At 43.0% G+C, this 22759-nt stretch overlaps 2 protein-coding genes across 8 annotated transcripts in view; one reads left to right on the forward strand and one right to left on the reverse strand.

Annotated features, from left to right (window-relative positions):
- FAM20A (FAM20A golgi associated secretory pathway pseudokinase) overlaps nt 1–6861 on the forward strand; it is a 52796-nt gene extending 45935 nt beyond the window's left edge. For 2 of the 6 annotated variants that reach the window (XM_089901712.1, XM_089901715.1), the window contains exon 10: nt 24–3557. In XM_089901712.1, the coding sequence (XP_089757838.1) occupies nt 24–416 (393 nt within the window). In that variant the 3' untranslated portion in view covers nt 417–3557. Of the gene's footprint in view, nt 1–23 lie in introns of all 6 variants that reach the window. The other 4 variants (XR_016389077.1, XM_089901713.1, XM_022589792.3 and 1 more) reach the window with 4 other exon arrangements.
- PRKAR1A (protein kinase cAMP-dependent type I regulatory subunit alpha) lies at nt 6477–22430 on the reverse strand. Of its 2 annotated transcripts, XM_022589794.2 has the most exons (11): nt 22318–22430; nt 19379–19558; nt 14026–14196; nt 13117–13208; nt 12846–12907; nt 11966–12012; nt 11130–11288; nt 9654–9714; nt 8440–8561; nt 7441–7522; nt 6477–6860 (listed from the first exon to the last, which is right to left on the reverse strand). In XM_022589794.2, the coding sequence occupies exons 2-11, from the start codon at nt 19550–19552 to the stop codon at nt 6688–6690; spliced, it is 1143 nt and encodes a 380-aa protein (XP_022445502.1). In that variant the 5' UTR covers nt 19553–19558; nt 22318–22430; the 3' UTR covers nt 6477–6687. The 2 variants fall into 2 exon arrangements, with proteins under 2 accessions (XP_022445502.1, XP_089757842.1); XM_089901716.1 differs by lacking the exons at nt 6477–6860; nt 7441–7522 and adding an exon at nt 7581–8230.
- Nucleotides 22431–22759: the final 329 nt, after the last annotated feature.

A 22759-nucleotide genomic window follows, 5' to 3' on the forward strand; every position in this document is an offset into this window, starting at 1 on the left:
GTCCCCTGACTTTGTCCTTCCAGAATAAAAAGGAAAACACTCTCGCACCTGCAGCTGCTGGCCCAAGCCGACTACAGACTCAGCGACGTAATGAGGGAGTCGCTGCTGGAAGACCAGCTCACGCCTGTGCTCACAGAGCCGCACCTCCTCGCCCTGGATCGCAGGCTCCAGACTGTCCTCAGGACCGTGCAGGGCTGCATAGAGGCCCACGGAGAGCACAGCGTCGTGGCCAACGGCCCCACGGGACAGTCGGCCCCAGACTCCGGCCCCAGCTAGGGGCTGGACGAGTCCAACCTCGGGAACTACGCCTGGAGCCCGCGGTGGACTCTGGAGTGTGGACCACAGTGTCCTCGCAGGCCCCAGTCAGGCTGGGGCCTGGGTCAGGAGCTCACGAAGCAGGCAGGGCACTGGGATGATTCCAAAAGAGCAAAAGAAGTGGGACCCACTGCACTTTCCTCCTTGGAGCACTGCCCTGGCTCCCCATCATCTCCCCAGAAGCTCGGCTTCAAGGCCACAGACCACCTGCTAAGCCCACTGGGAAATCTGGACACGGGCCGGCCTGGAAGCCTGGCTCCCAGCAGAGAGCATTAACTGTAACAAATAAAATTACGGGACATCAGATGGACACCCCCAGATCTTTATTACATCTACAAGGATAATTCCTGATCCAGATTAATAAACATCTGGCATCTCACAAGCAGACCCCCAAAAACAGCCCTAAATCTGGTAACTCCACCTGGTTCAAAGTAGTCTGCACACTTTCTATTCATATTCTAAACACTGTGGCCCAGCCTGAACACAATAATCCCTACTGACTGGTCCTAAAGTAATTTCTCAGAAGTGTTATTACAAGAGGTGAAAATAACACAGGGATTTACTCAGAGTATCAGCAAAGGGATATTTCAATCCGAAGAGTAAACGTCAACTGAAATAACATCAAGGCTGTCAAAGCTGGCATCCAGCAACAATAGAAGGCAAGGCGAGGGTGGCCCTGAAGCACAGTCAGGGCCGACCCGAGCCCACCGGTGAGTCCTCCTCCCCTCAGGCTCAGGAACTGTCCCCCACCCGTGCCCAAGCGCAGCAGGGCTGTCTGGAGAAGCCTGGCACTCTGGATGCCACCCCCCTCTGCTCACTCAAAACACTAAGTCAAGTTTACTTTCCAAGCCTCCCTCAAAAGTGGGCATCTCAGGGGTTTCCTGTCCCTTCAGCCTCCTCCCTGCTGACCCGCTCCTGTCTGAATAGGAGACTGTTTCTTATTCAACAATCCACGAAAACACACAGGATAGGCGTGTATTCACATTAATCACTCAGCAAGTAAAAACGGCTGATTTCATCCGCTCAGCTTTTCTGGTACAGGCCAGAGGCACAAATACCAGTACGAGTGGGGTGGGAAGAGGCTGTCGCTAAAGCGGGTATGAGGTCAAGACGCCCCTAGACGTCATCCAAGACGTCTGCCGTGTGCCCAGAGACAGGGGCGCTTCCGGCCCAGCCCGGCTGCCCCCGTCGCTGGTACGCTGCCCCGAACCTACGTCCCCGTGATAGTGATACCATTTCCATTCACGGAGCACGTTCTCCACGTGCGAAAGTCAAACGCAGGCTTCCAATCCTCCCCAACAGACAGGATCCCTGACCCCCAGTGTACCTCCAAGAAAACTAAGGCTCAGGAAGGTTAACTAAAATCACGCAACTTAATGATTCAAAACTATCCCAAAGCGTTCTTTCCACTGTAACGCAAAACTCAACAGCATCTCACCCAATTCACGCAGTTGTATTTGTTGGCTTTAAAACGAAAACCAGTCTTCAGTAGAGGAACCTCAATCCCAGAGCCTCGTGTTACTGAGGCGTCCCTACTGCTGCTCAAGGCCTCCCACTTCACAGATGGTTTCTTCTACTTCAAGCCTGCGTTTCCTCTTGGAGGGGGAGCCAGGTAATCACACACAGCGGAGCGAGAGGAGAATATTCAGGCGAAGGTGTTCAGAGACTATAGCACAAAATGGTCTGAACTTCCAAATTGCAGAGGCTCAGGAAGGCAGGCCCAGCTCCACCTCGACCCGGCCTCTTCCATGACAACGGACTAGTTTTCAGATGGCCTACAATAAAAATGCTGGCGTACTTTACAGACTGAGAGTAAGAGAACTGAGTTTGACCACAGTATGTCGCGTACCTAGATATTTCATCATTCACCCATTATTTTTTCACTAATACCAAAATTAAGCCTCTACCATTTGTCAAAAATACCAGAAAACAAAAGACCCCAGTCTTAGATCTATCAAGTTCTTCCAGCACGCTCATTTTGGACCACTGTTCAATTTTCCATGACATAAAAACTCTCCTGTCTCTAGGTTAAGAACTTTTCGTGTTTTCCTGTCAGTACTACTGACAGCAAACTAAAAAATGAAAGGGAACCGACAGCCCACGAGCTGGTGGAGAAAGCCGTCTGGAGGAACTCACTTAGCCTCCCCCAAAGTCAGGAGGACAATCTGAGTCTGAAGACGGTAAAAAGGGTAGTTGATTCTCTTATCTGTGGTAGTTTTATGGTTGATGAGTCACCAAGGACATGGAATCAGCGGAGACAGCCGCCTTCCCCTAGAAGCGATACAGGGCTATAGGTTCCTGTGAGAGCCTCTGGTGACATTCCTGTCAACCTACCAATACACAATCTTGATTCCTGTGTTACGGTGTGTTGAAGACACCTCAGTTAGTATCCACTGTTGCTTCATGAACACTGAGCTCGGCCAACGGCGCTGCCGCTCACGCCTGAGAGAAGCTGGCTGACACGTACCCCTCTAGAGACCCACCACAGCCATCTCACCCTCGGGACCCCCAACCAGGACACGAGCACTCCTCTGGGGGCCACTTTAAATAGAGAAATCACCAACAGGAAGTACAAAAATGCAAAAAAGTGGCACTAAATAGACCAAAACAAGGGCATCTGATCCCAGCTGAAACTAGAAGGCAGAGTGTGCCTGGTCTGACCTCCGCCAGGCACTCGCGTGTCGGGAGACGCGGGCCCCTCTCCACTCAAGTCTGGGAATGACTGTGACAGTGCCGGGAGTACTGATTTGGGGGTTACAAATGAATTTCAGCAAGTACGCAAATTTGCAAAGTTCGCAAATATAGCATCCGTGAACAACGAGGACCGACTGTAACTGACTTTGAGGCTAACAAAGATGATAAAAAGCCCTCCATCTAGTGGTGACTTAGAAAACCACAAAGCTACTTAAGCTACACTGGCAGAGAGCTTTCGCAAAACGAAAAAATTCTGCTCATTAGTGGCTTGGGTTTTTAGGCAGCATCAAGATGCAGTCACAGCTCTGGACTTCTGTCAGTCCACAAATTTTAACTTTATAACGCACACAGTAACACTGACTGCTGTGTGAAACTCCTTAGGGTAAGAAGGGAGAGATTTACCATTCTCCCTTTTATGTTCTCTCCACAGTCTTTCCTGATGGCTATTATGATGGCGATCAACACACTGCTTCTCCATGTTGTTTCAGCCCATCTAGAAGTACACTGCCAGGGCCTAACAAAAATACAAAAAGGGTTCAGCTGTTCATCTGTGGTTGGAGAGAAAGCAATATTAAGAAAACTAACATCGTACTACTTCAATTTTACACTGTCAATATTTAAGTCATTAAAATACAAAAAGGGATTTCATATAAGCCAGTGTTTTAGAGGGAAAATTAAACTACAACCAGCAGTACAGTCAACCCAGGAAAATGTTCTTCAGTTATATTCTGTTGTGACTCAAAAGGTTCCAACTCCAGCAGGTTGAGGGAGGGGATTACTGAATCTGGACAAAGTGCATGTGTTACAAAGTCGCACAGCTTAAGCAGTGTTCTGGGCAATACAACATTATCTCCAACTTCACTGGATGTAAATGAATTAATTCCAATATGCTAATGAATTCAATTTAATCGTCCCCGCCTCAGAAATGAGAAATGTTAGAAATGACTTTGTATGTATGCGAAATATAGAAGCATACCTAAATATATGAATGCACATATTAAATTTAAACCAAAGAGTATGCTGACCTAGAAATGACATCCCCCATTAAGTGTGGGAAAGTTCCAAAGCCAGAGAACCAGTCTACCCTCAATAAAAAGGAAATCTTTGACCTCTGATTTATTGTTTTCCTTCCATTGCTCAGTACAGATCTGCTACACCTCAATTACCCTTAAAGAAAGGTTTTTAGATTCATTCTTTGACAAACTGAATTGGAAAACACTGAAAACAAACACATTATTGTTTCAAAACACCGATCCCCTAATTCACTTTCGATTTGCACTCATGCCCACCGGATTAGCAGCTTCGGGGGTGGGGGGGAGAGGAAGAAGAGAAGCAAAGGAGAAAGGGAAGAAAAACTGATTCGTTAGAGAATTAAATTATTTAATCTTTTTTATTACTTGACCTACCATTAAGACAATCTATAACAAAAAGAAGAGGGTATATTAGCACACACAGTATAATCAGACTAGTGACCAGGCAACAATACAAAATGGTCCTTTGGCCATCTACGCTTTCTAGAGCAGTGGAGCTCATAAATCCACTTACCAAGCCCAGAAATAATGACTTCTAAAGCCCTGAATATCCACTGAGACAAATGATGCCAATCGTGATTTCTCACATAGACTGCACAAAGATAAGGCTTTAAATGTGATCATTTTAAAATTCAGACTTAAATTTTCTTAGATTAAAAATTACAAAAGGGAGTAAACAGCAAAGCCAAATGATTTAAGAACAAAACTCATTTAGAAATCACTGTTATGAATCTGAACATACACATGAGCATGATTATATACATATATGAAACTCTGCAAACTTATGGCATTCTAAATAATTTAGTTAAGTACAGTTTTGGCATTTAAACAAAGATCAAATCAAGCTTTAAGCTAATAACATAATTTTTATTTTTAATCTTTTAAATATAAAAAGCTAAACACAAAATACAGACCAGAAAATCCTCATTTAGTAAAGATTATTTTGAAAAATAAAAAATTTGAAATAAGATGGCTTTCTATCCCACACTAAAATGTAAATAAAATCTCTTTCCCAGATTTATACTCCAAACTTAGTAACAACCCAAAAGCTGTTCAAATCTATGAAAAAAATTTACCATGACCAATTTAAATTACCTGGGAAAGGGGAAGGAGAGGGGATTAAAAATCAGAGCCAGATGCACACAGATGGAAAAAATGCTTGCAGTCACCCCCAATATAACCCTATATACTATATAAATCACAATGCAAATAAAAGTGCCTACATTATGGAACTGTGAAATTTTGTTTCAAAAAATAACAATAATAAAAATAAACAGTTGGGTATCATTGGTGCACATGGAATAATGTAACAACACATAACCTTGATAAGGCTGGAAAATACTGAAATAAAGTTAAGACTCAAAACACTCGTTTACACAAAAAAGTTTGCCAGAGAAATACGGTGGTAGATAGGAAAGCAGAACTTTTCAGTAGGATGGCCTTTTAGACCAATATGAAACACAAACACATCCCACCCCACCCCGCAACCCACCATAAATTCTAGTTGACGTAAACAGGGGAGGAAAGGTTAAAGCAAAGTAAAACACTTCTTCCCAAATCTCCTGCCCCAGTGAACTGAGTGGGGCAGAGCTCCCAACACTGAGCTTTGTCCACCTGCCACTTCTCCCTTTAGCAATCCCACCTCCATTTTTCGCTTACGACATTTAGTCTGTCTTTTCCCAGTAAATCCAATCTCCTGGAATCAGTGCTTAAAGAGCGTAAGAGATTATTATCCTGGACTCAACTGAAGGATACACATTAACCCAAAGCTCTAAGTTAGCAACCAGAGTGCAGACCTCAAATTCTTCTTCTCAACTCAGCGTGTGATGGTCACCATCTGGCACCAGCTGGGTAAGTGAAGGTGTGATCGGTCTGTGAGCTGAGGCCGATGCAGTGCAGTCTTTACCCAATGTTTGCAGCTTATGACTTGGTGTGACCTTAAAAGGCAGGTAGGTATAGACAGCCACTCCTCAACATATTTTAGAACTGGAGAGGACACACTGAGAACAAGATATAAACAAAACCAGGCAAAGTCGCCTGACAAATAAAAATTCTTGTTAAAAAGAAAAGAAAAAGAACTGAACAGGTCATTTCCACCTGATAATTAGCAAAAATGGGCATTTTTTCACCCTTAAACTAGTTTAAATACAGGCAGATGTCTTTCTACTATACTAAGATTTTTCTATATCTGTTTTTCCTAATCCTCAGAGCTTAATGAGAAATCGTTTATTCTATAAAATATAGCATATATGGCCACAGTCTAGAATCTGCTTATGGCAACAGGAAACTTCTGTCACTTGAAAGGCAATCTTGCACGGTTACATCATGACTCTACGGTAACTCATGTGGCGCAGGGTCTGCCCTCACCAGAAAGCATGGCACGCGCGGCCCAGGGTGAACACTAACACTGCACAGAGAAGCAGGAACAGCCAAGTCTCCACAGAACTCTTTCTATTTATTTAACTGTGTATGAGCACTCAGTTAATGCTCCAAAATAAAAATGGTGCAATAAGAGCAACTTTTAACAGAAACCGACAAGAAGCTGCGATGCCACTGGCCACGTGGCGCTGCAAAGAGGGGCCAGAGAGCAGTCTGCGTGGGGAAGCCTGGACAGGGAGAGGCGGAAGGGAGGCACGGGAAGCAGGTTTCAGACGGACAGGGACACAAAACTGTTGTACTGCTGGATGTTCCGTTTGAGGATGTCCGAGCACGGGCCAAGAACACGTTCAAACCTCGGGCGGTCCAGCTTGACGCACTTCAGCGGGCCACGGGCAACCACGGTGGCAGCGCGAGGACGATTCATGAGCAGCGCGATTTCGCCTGCAGGAGGGAAAGGGCTGAGGGTGGGCTAGCTCCCTCAGAAACGTCTTCTGAGGGGCACCCTCCGGGGAAAAGAAAACCCGTATTTTTCCTCCTAGTAACTCAGTACAGGCCACACTACATCTGCACCTCAGGAAAAAACCAACTGACAGATATGAGACAATCAATAACTTAATTATTAACTGAGTCGAGGTCAAAATCTCACACTACTTCTCTGAGAGCCGAAAACTAAAATAAAAAATAAAATTCAGGGCTTCCCCGGTGGCGCAGTGGTTGAGAGCCCGCCTGCCGATGCAGGGGACACGGGTTCGTGCCCCGGTCCGGGAAGATCCCACATGCCGCGGAGCGGCTGGGCCCGTGAGCCATGGCCGCTGAGCCTGCGCGTCTGGAGCCTGTGCTCCGCAGCGGGAGAGGCCACAACAGTGAGAGGCCCGCATACAGCAAAAAATAAATAAATAAATAAATAAAAATAAAAAAATAAAATTCAGGAGAAGAAAAGGCAAGATTATGAAAGACTGTGATAGCTCACTGAGAAGTGACTTACAGAAACTATGTGTTTATTGTGAGGAAATCCACATACCAAAATAATCAGAAGGCCCCAATCTTCCCACTTCAACAAATTCTTCATTTTCTGAACGACGCTGTAGCACAGCAGCTGAACCCTATAACAAAATCACCAAAAAGCAAAACACATTAATACTTTCAGATCCTGGGTGGCATTTTAAATATCCTGTGCAATTTTAGCTACTCTGCAAAAAAAAAAAAGACTCAGCAGTTATTTCAAATCCTCTGTGTTCATGTGATAAACGGTAATTGAAGAGTCACTACAGGCTTGATGCTTATTTACCCCAGCAGTTCCTGCTAGGAGGTACTTCTCATCACGCTGAGGTACTTCGAGGGTTCAGACTCAGGTTAGCAAGCTGTAGAAGGAGGGCCAAATCCAAGCTCACTGCTTTTATAAATAAAATTTTATTGGAATAATACACCAATTCATTTAGATACTGTCCATGGCTGCTTCCCCACTATGACAAGAGTTGAGTCTGCAACAGAAACACTATGGCTCATAAATGCCTAAATTACTTACTGTCTGGCCCTTTACAGAAAGACTTCCTCAACCCCTGGTTTAAACAACACCGATTAGCATCTACTGAGCCACATTCACAGCGAATCTGCTCTGTGGATCTCCTTGGCTGGCAAGAGTATCTGCTATACATTTCCATGGATTGTGACGATATAAAACATGGTAACATTTAGAATTTAAATACCTGCCTTTGATCCTGTTTGCCAAATTAGCCCAAATGCATGATTTTAACAAGAACGGTGCAGTGCATCACAGCCTGTGTGCTAAATGGCTGAGTTCTGTTTGGCTTCTGTGAGGAGAATTAATTCGAGTAGGTCAGAATTCGGCTATTACTTCACGCAAAGCCCTCATTTAAAATGTGGTGGCCTGGCCGAAAGCCAAACAACGACATTTCAAAGGGAACGATAATTTTTAAATAAAACTGTTTATCTTAAGAACGGTAGCTGTAAATGAGAACTGGTGTCCCCTATTCCCCGCCCGGTGCTGCCCCGTCTTTACCTCTAAAATAATGAAGAACTCATCTCCCGGCTCCCCCTGCACCACAATCTTCTGCCCGTCTTCAAACTGCACTGGTTCCAAAGCATCAGCTACCGTGAGACGCTCCCACTTGTCCAGAGATTCTAAAAGGCAGGAATCAAAAGAATTTCTCTGCATTATTTGGTATTGCTAAAAATCTCAAAACAAAAGGTATAAAGAAGTCAACCAAAATACTCTAGTAGTGGCTCTAATCCAACACGGCACCTGTCTTCAACTACCTCTCGTCTCACCAAGATCCTCCTGTTACTTACAGATGACCCTAGAGCTTTCTTTCAGTAGCCAAGTGGCCAGGTTAACCTATACCAACTGCATCCGATGGTACAGGGATAAGAAAAATGTAATCGTTAAGTATTCCTAAAGATTGCCATCAATGCAAATCGAACCTACAATTACAGGACCCAAAAGTAATAATTCCAGAGATTCAGAGAAATAATGTATCAATTTAAATCCTCAGTAGAATTTATTTACAAAACCAACAAGAGTAACTAGAAAATAACTTTTGTTCCCAAAGGCCAAACTAACACCCAAGACACTAAACAAATGTAACCATTTCAGAGAAAGGACAAATAAGGGCAAAAAAGTCAATTCACTATAACAAAGCAATGACTCAAGACTATATTACCTTATAAAAATCGCCATTTCCCCTCCCAATGAAGAACAGCTTGTAATAATATCTCTAAGTCCACATAACAAAATATGTAGAAATGCCTCCAATTACCCTACTTTACTCTAAATTCCCCCACACTTCTAGCATTTTTTCAGAGAAAGCAAGCTAATGACACCTATTCTTTCTACAGAGGAAATGCATTCTTGGAAATACTCACTTTCCTGAACCAATAAACTCACTGATGGAGCAACAGAGAAACAAGTCCCAGGGGGAATAACTGTGAAAGTCCACACTCAGGAGAGCACTTCCAGTCTTTCTGTCTCTCCAGGAGGAATAAGTAACACTTATTTCTAATTTAGAGGTCTGTCATATACTAGCGAATTAAACACACTTTAAAATTACTTTTAATTTAGTCACACTTCAACTCTGCATTCCATGTGGGTTTTGTTAACCATTAAAAAAAGAAAAAGTTGATAACTGGAGTAATCTTTATGAAATACAATCAGTTTCCTTAAGCATTACTAACACTTCAATATAACAATTCTCCGTGCAATCTTCCAAAACTTACCTAAAATAGACACTTTACTAAGAAACTCCTCATACATCTTGCGCTTTCTCAGTGTGCTTCCCTATAAATGAAAAAAGAAAGTGTAATTCACATAATGCTGTGGAGTAAGAAATACTGTTTCAAGTAAATGAACAACAACAGAGAAGTCAAAGCTTGCTACTGCTGCTTGATACATGACTGGTTTCTTCCTGTTGAAGATGGTAAGCCCTCTGTTCAGTTCAATCAAAAGCTCTTAGTAACTTGCTCCTAAAAGAACCACCAGGTATATGCCCAAAGGATTCACAAATTAGTGAAGTGTCAAAAAAGCAAACAATCAGTTCTCCAAAAAAACAAAACAAAAACACAAAAACCCAAGTAATATATGTGACTACAGTTGAATATATTTCCAGCCCAGGGTCCTTTTCCACAACCCTGATCCTCCACAGAAGGAAGGAAATACAACTGCTACCACAGAAACAACATCCCACCCTGACAAAAAAAAAGTGCCGTAACCCCAAACTAACCCAAAATGTCTTATCTGCAAGGTTTGCTAAATACATCTGGGGGACAGAAAGGGGAAACACACAGTTCCTCTATAATAAACATCCCTTACACAGTAAATTGCCTTGGCAATTTATATACTTATAAATATATATGTATAATATGTATTTATATTATTTAATATTTATTATATAATATGTATCTATTACATAAGTATATACATAATAGATATACATTATCTCCATCCCCCAGTACAGAAAATTTTCTAAGTATGTATTTAATATTTATTATATAGTATGTATCTATTACATATACATATACATATACAAGTATATACACAATAGATATACATATCTCCATCCCCCAGTACAGAAAATTTTCTAAGTACGTCCAACCACGTACTGTCAAACAGCCAGACATGTAATACACAAATTTAAGAAAGCCATTTAAGATGACTAATGCCATTTACTGGGACTTAAACACCCAAGCTACTCCATAAATTTGTCAGAAAGTTCTCATATAGTCTAATTACATCAGCAGAACATTCCAATGGTTTTATTACTTCGTTTATTCCTTTACAGTGAGAGGGGACATGAAACCTGCATCACTGCTAACCTCCTTTCCGTTTAGAGAAGCTGATGGCTTCTGAGTGGCCTTCAATAACGTCATGCACCCGGAAGCAGCACCTCTCAGGCCAACTGTAATGTGTAAAGATCAGCTAAGGGAAGATGCACTGACTGACAAGTGGAGAGATTCCCAAACATAAGCTGACCACTGCATACACACCACATTTGTTTCCCATGTTATTTCTGGCCAAAGTTTTGTTCTAAAAGATCACTGTCTCAAACGGTATAATGAATAATGCTAAGTTGGGCTTAATACAAGCATTCAATCATTAAAAGTAAAAAATATTCTCATTTTAATGTGGTGATGCTATTTAAACATTAGTTACACAGCCTGGATTGTGAGCCACACTCCAAAACCCATGTATCTTACCATAAGGATTCTTCTATAGCTGTCTCGGTCGATACCCCACAATTTCACATTTGTCTTTGCCTTGACAGTGGCTGCTCTAGGTGTTCCATAAATCAAAGCAAGTTCCCCAAAGCTCCCTCCTTCCCCAACACTGGTTGCCCACTCATTGTTGACATAGACCTAAAATACAAAAGCATTGTTTTTTTCTACATAGACAAATACGTAAGTATTAAAAACCTGCAAACCTTTTTAAGAGGTCAGAATCCTGAACTTTGTTTTAAAAAATAAAATGTGTTACATTTTCGGTACACAATGGAGCAAAACAGCTGACTTCTGATAATGAGTTAAGTAAGTTCAGAGTGTCTGTAATTTACCTAGTTTAATTATCTGATAAGAAAAAGGTCCTCTGTAAGGATGACCAGGGCAAAAAAAGTGAACTAAGCATTAATATTAACCACATGTATTTACAGAGCACTGTGCCAGGCATGGTGCTAGGCAAGCATTTTACCTGCAGGAGGTACCGAGTTTTCTAATAATCTTATGGGAGCAACAAGACTTCCAGAGCCAAGAAAGCTGTACCCAGTCTCCCAGCTCACGACCGGTCTAGACTCTCCCTGACACCTGTCTTATTCCACAGCACACACACACGCCTTAACCACTTATCTAGCAAAAGTTCTGAACTGTAGGTCTAGCTGAAGAAATTACCTTTAGGAAGTTATCTGTGTCAGTAAAATATTTGGCAAAAGGAATCGAACATACAAGGATGTAATAGCCCTTCAGAAACTCTTAGAAGCAATAAATATCAACAAGTTGACTTTTAAGATTATCAACATATTTTTGCAATTATTAAATCTTACATCCATCTCTCCTTGATCAATCACATAGAAGTTATCCCCTTCATCACCTAAAGGCGAGAAGAGTAAAAAAAAAAAAAAAAGTTAGAAGCATATTAATTAAAGAAGCACAAATCAAACCAAATTAATGTAAAATAATGAACTTATGTCAGAGAGGTGCTGTGAGAGAAGAGTATATTACAAATTAACAGAACCTTTCAAGAAAAAAGTCGAGCCATTTATTTTAGAAGTCATAAAACTGAGTTTTTAGTCATCTCGTGGCAAAGAATGCCTCTGGAAAAAAAAAAAAAGCCACTTGTGTGTACAAAGACATTAAAGGCTACATCATCTATAACAACAAAACAAGAAACAACTCAAATAGTAAGCAACAAATATCAGACTGCCACTAAACAAGAAAATATATGGATTATGAAGACCCATGAAAACATCGAGAGTAAATAAGAAAGGAAGAAAGGGAGGACAGCAAAAGATGAGATCCATGTTACTATATGTGGTCAAAAAAGGTAAGAATCAGTAGAAGGCACAGAACCTTACAAAGAGACGGGCTAGATGATGAAGAATAGAAGTGTTTTGCTTATTTTCTACTTTATTTTACTTTGTAAGTGGTTAATAAGCAATATAAAGGATATGTGAAATATGTGTGGTCCTGGAATTCCATACAAAGTTAAAATGCATGAATTCCCTCTAACAGTTACCATAAACAAAACTATATCAGATGTTAGGGAAATATTAGTCCCTTAGGCAAAGTGTGCCTTTTAGCTCAGAAGATTTTAATTAAAAGAAATAAGAAAATCTAGTAGTATAACAGAAGGAAAATCGTGGGCTTAAAGAGGAAAACAACTTCAATAATAACAGTGCGTGCCATAAAAGCAGCCGCCCTTACCTTGCTGAATAACAGTCTCTCCAGCAATAAAGGAAACCGGAAACATGGCATCAAAAATATCACTGCAAGGAAGAGAAGGCGTCGCGTTACATTTCATGTGCTGCTTCTGTGGATCTCAAACATTAACCTTAGAAGTAAAGCTCCGGGATTCTCAGCCTGGGGTGCTAGCAGGTGAACGATTACTAAGAGCCTTAAAACGTGCGACGGTGATGAGACTGGTTAGGGACACACCTGTGCTGGAAAAACAGTGTAACAAAGTGCCTGTACCTACCTTCTCTCATTATCATCAAGATGTGAAAACAGTACATTCTTTTCAATGGCTTTGGCTAAAGCAGCCATTGTCTTATAATCTTTCGGTATAACCTAAGAAAGAACAGAAAGTCAAAATGACGATTCCATAAACCAAGACCACTTCATGTTTGCAACCTAAATTACAATGAAATGTCAAGCTACATTACGGTATTTAAACAAGGCTGCTTTGAGTTAAATATTTTCAACACAACACTCTCACACTGTCTTTGATCCACGAAGTTCTCAACAAATATTGACTCAATAATCCCCTTTGCCTACATCTAGGCCTGTGTTTAAAGGCTAGTATTTGGTTCCTAGTCAACAACTAAAGGAACAAACCAAAATCACCTTGCCCGAGGTGATTAGTGAGGCAAAACTAAGCATTTTATGACAACTGGTCATTTTCTAAACTGTGATCAGGTACTGTTAGTCTCACAACCTCTTGCAAGCACAATTCTCTTCCCCCTTCAGGCTAACAGCGTAACTCGAAATGGCAGACTGGCTCTAAGAGCCAACTGAGACAAATGACGCTTGTAGGGTAAAAGGTTGAAAGCCACAACATGAATTACAGGATGTCAAGAAACTGACACCATGATTCAAGAGAAAAAGGAGTACTGCCTGCTCTTCTACTGCGAAACAACAACATGCAAACGAAAACCCCCAAAACTCACTTATGCACTGTTTCATAATTACTGTTAGTTATTTCCTCTGATGGCATGCTGTTACAGAAACCTGTTCCCCAAGTACCCAGGAACTGTATAGGATGGAGTACAATCCATCCTGTTTGTGTTTTACTACTCAAAACAGTGCACGCATTCATCAAAGAAGACTGGATGACTACCACGTGGGTCCCCAAACCATGTCCTCAGTGTTCAGATATCAAAACTACCTTCCTCACGTAGGATGCAGCATCTTCCTCCGTGTAGACCTCGGCACTGATGGCACCTCGTCGCCTCCGGCCCTTTACCGCTGGGTTGGGTGGAGGAGGAGAGATTTCATCCTCCCTCGAGTCTGCACGAGAGCTCGCTTTCTGCAGAGTCTGGATCTGTTTTGCCTCCTCCTGAAAAAGATTATAAGTTTATGAAATGAGACCCTTCAGCATGGCATTCTTCAGCTGGTATTCTCATACTCCAATGACGGTCCTTCTCAGTCACTTCAAATCTCTCCCTCTATTACCAAGCTGAAAGTTAAGGGGCAAAGGTCAATTACAAATGGGGGAAAAAATGGAGAGTCAAGCTTGAAAAGAAATACTCTGGAAAGACTTCACTGTTTCTCAGAGGGTAACAGATGCTATATTTATTAATGAACAAAAGCCACTGGTACAGGGCACATAACATGCAAATAAAAAATTATATACTCATTATGATAATATACCGACAATGATTTGTAATGCACTCAACAGTAATGAACTGCAAAACAAAAGGCTGGGAAATCAGTGTGAGATCCCTGCCCCGCCCAAGAATGCCATCTCGGAATGATCACTCAGGCACAGCAAAGTCATAGAAGAATGTCTAGATTACTGCTACTCCATTAATTCAGGAAACACAATGCAGGAAACACAGGTTCGAGCCCTGGTCCGGGAAGATCCCACATACCGCGGAGCAACTAAGCCCGCGCGCCACAACTACTGAGCCTGTGCCCTAGAGCCTTCGAGCCACAGCCACGGAAGCCCGCGCGCCTAGAGCCTGTGCTCTGCGACAACAGAAGCCACCGCAATGAGAAGCCCACGCACAGCAACGAAGACCCAACGCTGCCATAAATAAATAAATTTATTAAAAAAAAAAAAACACCAATAGGAGAGAGCCCTGAGCCTGTGGAGCTCATATTGTAGCTGGAGTCTCAGGTATAAACAAATAATGAAATGTGATGGTAACCTAGAATTTAACTAAGATCGGATGTAACAATACTTCTCCTGACAGAGCTGGATGCATTCTTTATGGTCAGGGTTGACACTTGAAGTTAAAACAAAAAAAAGTCTACCCGCTTTTAAAAACTTATTAAACCAATCCGTTTAAAACTGATGTCAACTACTTAACGTTCTTATTTTTCAGATCTAGGGCCTTAAAAAGAAATTCCTCTCAGGTCTTCAGTAAAGAATGAGTTATGCCCGGACGTAAAATCAGAATGAAAAAAGCCAAGAATGGTGAGCTATTTACATTCTCATTCATCTGACTCACCCTCCATTATTTTTCTAAGCCGTCTTTCAAATTCTAAATGAACTCAGCATTTACTATTTCTGAAAATTTTTTGATAAAAAAGAAACTAAGGAGCTGCCTACTTTTTCTCCTGCATGGTACTCAGCTCTGCATTTGGCATCAAGACAAATAAAAGAACATATAAACGCAGCAAGGAAAGTCTAGAACGATAACAATCAAGGCATTAATAGTGTTTATCTCTATTATAGTCTCATGTTTGATTTTTATTTTTTTATTTTTTGGAGGGAGGAATTGGCTTTATTTTTCTCATTTCTCTAGATTTTCTAATTTTCAATTAAAAACACAGTAAGAAAAGCCTATAACAAAACCAACTTTAATATATTTGCATATTTAGTTACAAATGCACTTACCTGTTGACCAAATAATCCAGTAAGTCTACTGCCAGGAATCTATTCTAAAATATGCGTGTGTGTGAAATGACAGATATACAAGGTTATTTATTATATCATTGCTTTTAATAGTAAAACACTGGAAACCACCAAAATGGTCGTCAACATGGAGATTAAATAAACTGTAGTACATCCATACAATGGAATACCATGCACATGCTGGATATGAATTTGTAAGTGCCCATACGTTATCCCTGGAACACAGTATCTTCCTGCACTCTAGGAAGACAACGAAGTGGGAAAAAGACTTTTTATTGTCATATCCTTTTGTACCTGCAGAATTTTGAACCATGTGCAAATATACAACCATTTTTTTAAAAAATACATTTTTAAAGAAAACCCACTTCATTTTCATTCCGGTAATTCCAGTAAACAGGTAAGGTTTTCCCATTCCATATTAACACAGAACTTTAAAACTCAAGTCTCCCCCAAAGTCTAAAGTTCAAGAGTATAAATGAAAACACAAATTCTACCCCAAAATCTGTCACTGATATTTCACAAAAATTTCATGGAAAGTTTCACAAGTAATATCTCATTTGGAACTGTCTTCTATCTAACTGAATTTTTAAGACAATTTTGAAGTACCAAAAGCATTTTGATTTTAACACTGTTCCATGGGTTTTCATCTTCAATAGCAATCAGCTAGAACCTAATCCTGGTGAGTCAGAGCCATTACTGAGATCATCGACTTCTATTATACATTTTTACGTCCTTTTTCTTGCTGTTGTCGTTCATCCTTCGGTCAGTCTCCTCCCTCCTCAGTTCTCTCACTTATTAAAACAAAAACAGACAAAAGAACCCCTCCCAGTCCACTTACTGTCAACACATCCTAGAGTATTAAGCTCCGATGCTGTGCCCACCGCTTACTTAATATGCTTTCAACAATCACTATTTGTCCCCTCCCTGCCCCTGCCATTCCATGCTTCCCTGTAGGTGAAGTAAACGTCCCCGTCCCACGGACTTGGGGCTGGGTAAGTGGCTTGTTTTGCCACAGCATGTCCTCTTGTAAGATCTGACTCTGGCCCCTGCAGCATCCGATCCCTCTCGGCCTTGGGGGCAGCTCCTTCCACTCAACCCCAGAACAAGACACATGGAGCCAAGAAGAGAAGATGGGCTGAGCCCACAAGAGCTGCACATGACCAAGAAATGAGGACTTCTGTAGTAAACGAATGAAATTTGGGGGTCGTATGGTACTACAACATAAAGCTACTACCCCGTATGGCCACAGCCAAGTTACTTGATTTCTCTTAGTTTTGCCTGCTACCTCTGTAAAATGGTGATAATCACCAACCTCACACATCTGAAATAATGAGTATGTATGTATGTATGTAAAGTGCTCACACGGTACCTGGCACACAGAAGACACTCCATGGTCGGAGCTATTAAAATTCCTCTGATCTATCAGACAGGGAGGTTCTAATAAATATATGCAGAAAAGAGGATTCAAATTACAGGTAACAGTCTGAAATAAAACGCAGAAGCTTTCAATGGAGTTTTTTGGTGCATTTCTTATTGAGCAGTTGAGGGTACCAGAAACGTGACCCCTGGTTAACACAGGGAAAGAGATGACAAGAGCGTGACCATATTTTCACACATATAACCTAACACCTAATGCACAGAACAATGACCTGTTGAAAAGTTGAAAACCTAGTTACTTGAAAGTCCAGATATTTACATTCAACCCTGGCTAAAGGAATGTATGCAAGTGAACAAAGATCCTTGAATTATAAGAAAAAGTGTTAAGCTGTGACTCTTATTAAAAGGCAAAGAAGCCAACACACATTAAATTAAAAAAGCCCGCGTGCAAGGAAGCTACTTTAATCATCATTTCTTGCTCTCCCCTTGCTCCGTGCTGAAACAGGGCTACGAGCACAGGCTCTGAAACGAGCACCACACACTCAACACTCCCTATAAAAAGACACACCCTTCACGCCTCACCAACCTCATCCCCTCATCAGATGGCTTCTATTGATGTCCAAAGAGAAGAAGAGGGATCACCTTACAGTGACCAATTTCAGAATCAGGTCTCCAGAAACACACTTCACTTCAAAACAGGGAAGGTCCACAGCAGCCTGGCGCTACAGTATTTCACTATCAGGAAACTGCTGAAATAAGAGAAAACCAGACTTTCTACCACAATTCCAAGACAGCAAGGCTACATTCATTGGGACTGGTTAATTTTTTGTTGTTGTTGTTGTTGTTTTTGCGGTATGCGGGCCTCTCACTGCTGTGGCCTCTCCCGTTGCGGAGCACAGGCTCCGGACGCGCAGGCTCAGCGGCCATGGCTCACGGGCCCAGCCGCTCCACGGCATGTGGGATCTTCCTGGACCCGGGCACGAACCCGCGTCCCCTGCATCGGCAGGCGGACTCCCAACCACTGCGCCACCAGGGAAGCCCCTGTTGTTGTTTTTGATTAGTCTAATCACGGTACTAGACACCAATTTCAACAAACAGCTTTTCAAGAAAACAGTAGAAAATTCCTGATCACTGAGCCACCCAAACATTTTTTAAACACTAGTAAAACAGACTCTTTTACTAGTAAATTATGCTGGTTAAGAAACTGTCCAAACCAGTGGGATATATTACAAATATTTCTGCAATACAATTAGATAATTAACAATCATATACCTAAGAAAATGCCTCCCAACTGGTTCACAATTATGAACCACATCAAAACTTCAATATGCTTAAGAAAACCTGTAAATTTATCTCGCTGAATTTCAGAAGCAAATCAAACAAACTACTCAAAACATTTAACAATCCAAACTTTCTCATTCATCATTTTTTGAGGGAAGTGAACTGAAGCATCGACCTTGATGAAAAATGATCATTTTGCTTAGAAAAGCCCACACCACACGCTTAGGTCCCACTGACATACACAGAATGAGGATGAACAACAACGACTAAAAACTGCACTAATTTTTTTTCAAGAGGAAACAAGTCCTGACCAGAGCTGTAAAGTAAAATTTTGACAACCATCAATCTTGATCTCTCTGTTCTAGAGTCGATTCACCTGAGACATATTCTACAGTAAAACACACTTCACTAATTCAGAGTTTCTGAAATATCAGTCCAAGGCTAGACTCAACTGTTTCATTACAGTGATTTCAAAAGGTGGGATAAAACTTATAAGTTCACTTGCTTTGCTGAAGAAAAAAGCATTAAATGCTTTCAAGTACTGTAGAATTTCTCACTTCAGTGGTACAGCAGTACCACTGCTGTACTACTTTTTAAAAAATTTTTACTGGAGTATAGCTGATTTACAATGTTGTGTTAGTTTCTGCCGTACTACTTCTGATCAACTGTACCTAGTCAGTTATTTCATTTAGTCAGTTTTATGTACTAATTAAAACAGTTACAAGGAACTGTGTTTGGAAGACGAAAACCTGTTAGCCAAGTAAACTTAGCATACAGATTGGTTTTGATAAATTCTACTGATGACAAAGTTAAAAATCACTTCAAGTGCGTTAACTACATTTCTTTTCTGAAGTTCTATTTTAGATGATGATAATTATAGATTATGACTTGGTCAGAATTCCTTTTCTTCCAAAAGGTACAAATCAGCGACACTCTACAGCATCCCCTTTAACAATCGTCAAGTCAGGGTCATCTCATGCTCCGCCCCATTTATTTTTACCTTCTCCAACCTCTCAAAGTATTCCCTGAGGAATGCCATGGGCCTCTCAGGCCGCGCGGTGCACAACTGCACGATGGAGTCCTTGAGCAGGGCCTGGATGTTGTGCTTCTGCACGTAGAGCTCGCATTCCCGGAGGCTGCGCTCCTCCTCACTGGCGGTGCTGCCAGACGCCATGGCTCACTATGGGGAAAACACACAGATGCCTGTGAAAACTGTTTACAAAGAGCAAATGTCAATTTGGCCTTAGACCTAACAAATTCACTAGGCAACTGATTCACAAGGATTTCTTTCTAAGTAGATTTTTTTTTAAACAGGGAGGTGAGGGCTAGGGAGTCAAGTATGTACAGAAATAGCATTCCCTCAAAGTAGTGTTTCACTGAGGTCCTGCTGCACAGGATCTAGGCTCTGCAGGCAGCCACAGTGAGAAGAACCTCAGCTCTCCGTTGGAAGTATGAGCCACTTATCCCCGGCAGAGGCGGGGTGCTGAGGAGTCAGGCCCTTAAGGGAATTTCATTCAGTTCTCCTCCTACAAAAGAAATCATGATGCCGTGCAAAGTGTGTACATGGCAAATGGGACAGAGAATTATAAGGGCACACAAGTCAGCTCTAAGTGAAAGCAAGAAAGCACAAGAAAGAACATCTGACATTCCCTATTCGTAACCCAGATCCCAGGGGAGTGTCCTAATCTCACCCAGCAAACCACTGGAGCAAAGGCTCTGGTTAGCCAACTACTAGCACAATCAACATTTTTTAAAACACAAAAGAAACCCCAGACGAGTTATAAAAGCAACTTTTAATCCTAGACTCTTTTTACCAGATTCCAGCTCTAGATGATAACACACTTACCCACTAGTAAGAGGGCAAATCCTTAACAGAAAAAAAACCCCACACAAACAAAGAAACACCTTACTAAGTAAACGATAAAAGATTTGGACAGGAAAAAAACCATTTTATTCATCTGGACAGGAAAGTGTTAAAACATTAAGTTTTAAACTCACATGAAGACTCAAGAGATAAAACTGCATTTAGTGAATTTTAGAAGGTTCAAACTACCTCGATGTGAAGTAAAATAAACAAATGTAACAATGGGCAGCTAACCTTACCCTGGAATTAAAAGCTTACTAATTTAACAAAAGAGCCATAAACTGTTTTCCTTTCAACTCCTAATTATTAAGTAATTAAGATTAGAAGATAAAAGTGAGGTCTCCTCCACTTTGCAACTGAATTCAATGCTAGTCGGTCTTTCCCAAATATAATGCACACAAAACCACTGAGATGACATTGTAAATTTCAAAGGAGAAAGAATCAGCCCGAGTAAAGAGCTACCGTGCTGTTAGGCATCTTGTTTTGACAACTTTCATGGTAAGGGTCAATAACGAGTAAACTAAATAACAGACCATGAGAAAGTCTGTAGCTCCCTGACAAGCACGTAAACTAAGAGGCCACAGAAAAAGACTCATGCTGCTAATTCAGAAATAAACACTCTAATACAAACACAAAAAACAAAACAAACACACAAAAAACACGGTACTTTCGGACAGATTTACACCAGCCCCTTTTCCAGTTCAGACAGCCACATGAACTGAGAATCCACTTCAGTAGGATTTTCTGCATTTGAAAAAATACTGTACTGAAAGCCACCGAGAACAATGATCAATCAGATCTTTTTATGCTTCAAAACATTCAGATCCATCTCAGGAATATCAATACATGTATTCAACGGATCAGAGAAATCATTCGAAGATCAGGTCTGTGGTAGAAATGAGAGAACTGGGGCTAAGCCTGAGACTGGTTTGTTGTTTGCAACAATGTATTTAAAACACCGAAAGGAAGACACTGGAAATAAGGTAGCATATTAACATAAATGCCCCAGGACTGGCGCAGTCAGGTCACCGTGTGAACCCCAGAATATCCGTATTTCACGGTCTTATTTTTTTAATCGAATACATCTAGATTAAGTCCGTCCTCGTGCTTGGTTGTAAAAGCATAACAATTTAGCTCCCCCCGCCCCCAATTATTTAACTGCTGCAAAACGTACACTGCATTGCCTCTCCTCCTAAGAAAACACTGAGATTCTTTCTTTCATAAAGTCGGTTGTGACACAATTCCGTTTCAAAGGGATCACATGCGAGGCGCTATGCCAGACACCTTGAGAAACTCGCTGATTCAGGCCGCAGACCCTCAGACCAGCCAGGAGCCCTTCCTGGGGGTCATCCTCGGAGCACCGAGAAGACCCATCTCTCGGGCATCCCTCCGGCGGTGACGCCGTTCGGCGTCGCACCTACACTGAGCTGCCGGGGGAGGGGGGGCGGGTCACAGGTACCGCGCACGTTTCGGGGGCAAGGACACGGAAGTGCCCTTCACTCCACTTAGGCCACAGTCACGGCCACGAGAGGAAGGGAGGCCCATCCTGCAACCCGCTCTGGTCGGAAGGCCAAGGGGAGACCTGGGGGGCGGGGGGCGGGGACCGGGAAAGGGGGGCAGGGAAGAGGGGACAGAAAGCCACGGAGCGGCCGGGCGACGACCACCGCGGGGGCGGGGCGACAATCCCGGGAAGGAAGGGGAAGCGCCCGCGGGAGAGGCCGGAGAGAGGAAAACAAGGACTGCCGGGTCCCCGGAGCAGCCGGAAAGGCCGGGGGGCGATGGCGGATTCCGGGGACATCTCGCCACCGTCCTTCAGGAGACGCGGGAGGGCGAGCGGGGAGGCCGCAGGGGCGGGGCGGCCGGAGCGGGCCCCGGGGGTCTGGGGGGCGCAGACCCGGGCCAGGGAGCTAGGCCCGCGGGGGGCCCTCTGGAGGCGCCGAGCCGGGAGGCGCAGGGGGTGCGGCCGTCCCCCGCAGGTCGCTCCCCGCGACGCCATCTTGGATCGGCCCGGCGCCTCCAAACGGGCGGCTGGCGGCAAAGCTGGGCGCGCGGGGGCCCCCGCCGAGGCCTCTCACCTGCGGGCGGGCGGCGGCGGGTTCGGACTGCGGTCGAGGCGGCGGCCGGCGGAGCTACCTCAACGCTTCCCTCCCAGCCCGAATCCACTCGGCTACAGCTGCTCCTCGGCGGCTCCACCGGAAACGGCCGCGCCGCAGCCAATCAGTGCCCGGCTGCTGACGTCAATGCGCCTCGCTCTGGCCAGACCCGTTGCCTTGGCAACCTTAAAGGGGCAGCGGCCCCGGGTCCTCCGCCGCCGCTCGTTGAAGGACCCTCGCCCCTCCTCTGCCTAGAATGGTTCCCCTTCTACTCTTCTTTCCGTCCTGTCTTGTCCCTCGTCCGCAGCTCTCCTCGCGCTTGCCTCTGGTCTTCTCCTCTCTCTAGCCCGAGGCTTCCCTCCTCTGTTCACCTGCCGCCCCTTACCTGTTCCAGTCTGGACGCCACAGGTCCTCTTTTTTCTCT

Source organism: Delphinapterus leucas, chromosome 19 (assembly GCF_059928025.1).
Source record: "Delphinapterus leucas isolate spDelLeu-1000000601 "Yukka" chromosome 19, BTC_Dleu_Yukka2, whole genome shotgun sequence".
In the NCBI taxonomy this organism is placed as follows: domain Eukaryota; kingdom Metazoa; phylum Chordata; class Mammalia; order Artiodactyla; family Monodontidae; genus Delphinapterus; species Delphinapterus leucas.

What these genes read in the sequence shown, in the direction of transcription:
- PRKAR1A (XM_022589794.2), bottom strand. Translation starts at nt 19,552, where the DNA reads ATGGCGTCTGGCAGCACCGCCAGTGAGGAGGAGCGCAGCCTCCGGGAA. An exon ending in CTGCATCCTACGTGAGGAAG is followed by an intron (nt 13,209 to 14,025) that starts GTAGTTTTGATA and finishes GTTCTTTCTTAG; the next exon opens with GTTATACCGAAAGATTATAA. An exon ending in TAGTAAAGTGTCTATTTTAG is followed by an intron (nt 8,562 to 9,653) that starts GTAAGTTTTGGA and finishes CCTGCCTTTTAG; the next exon opens with AATCTCTGGACAAGTGGGAG.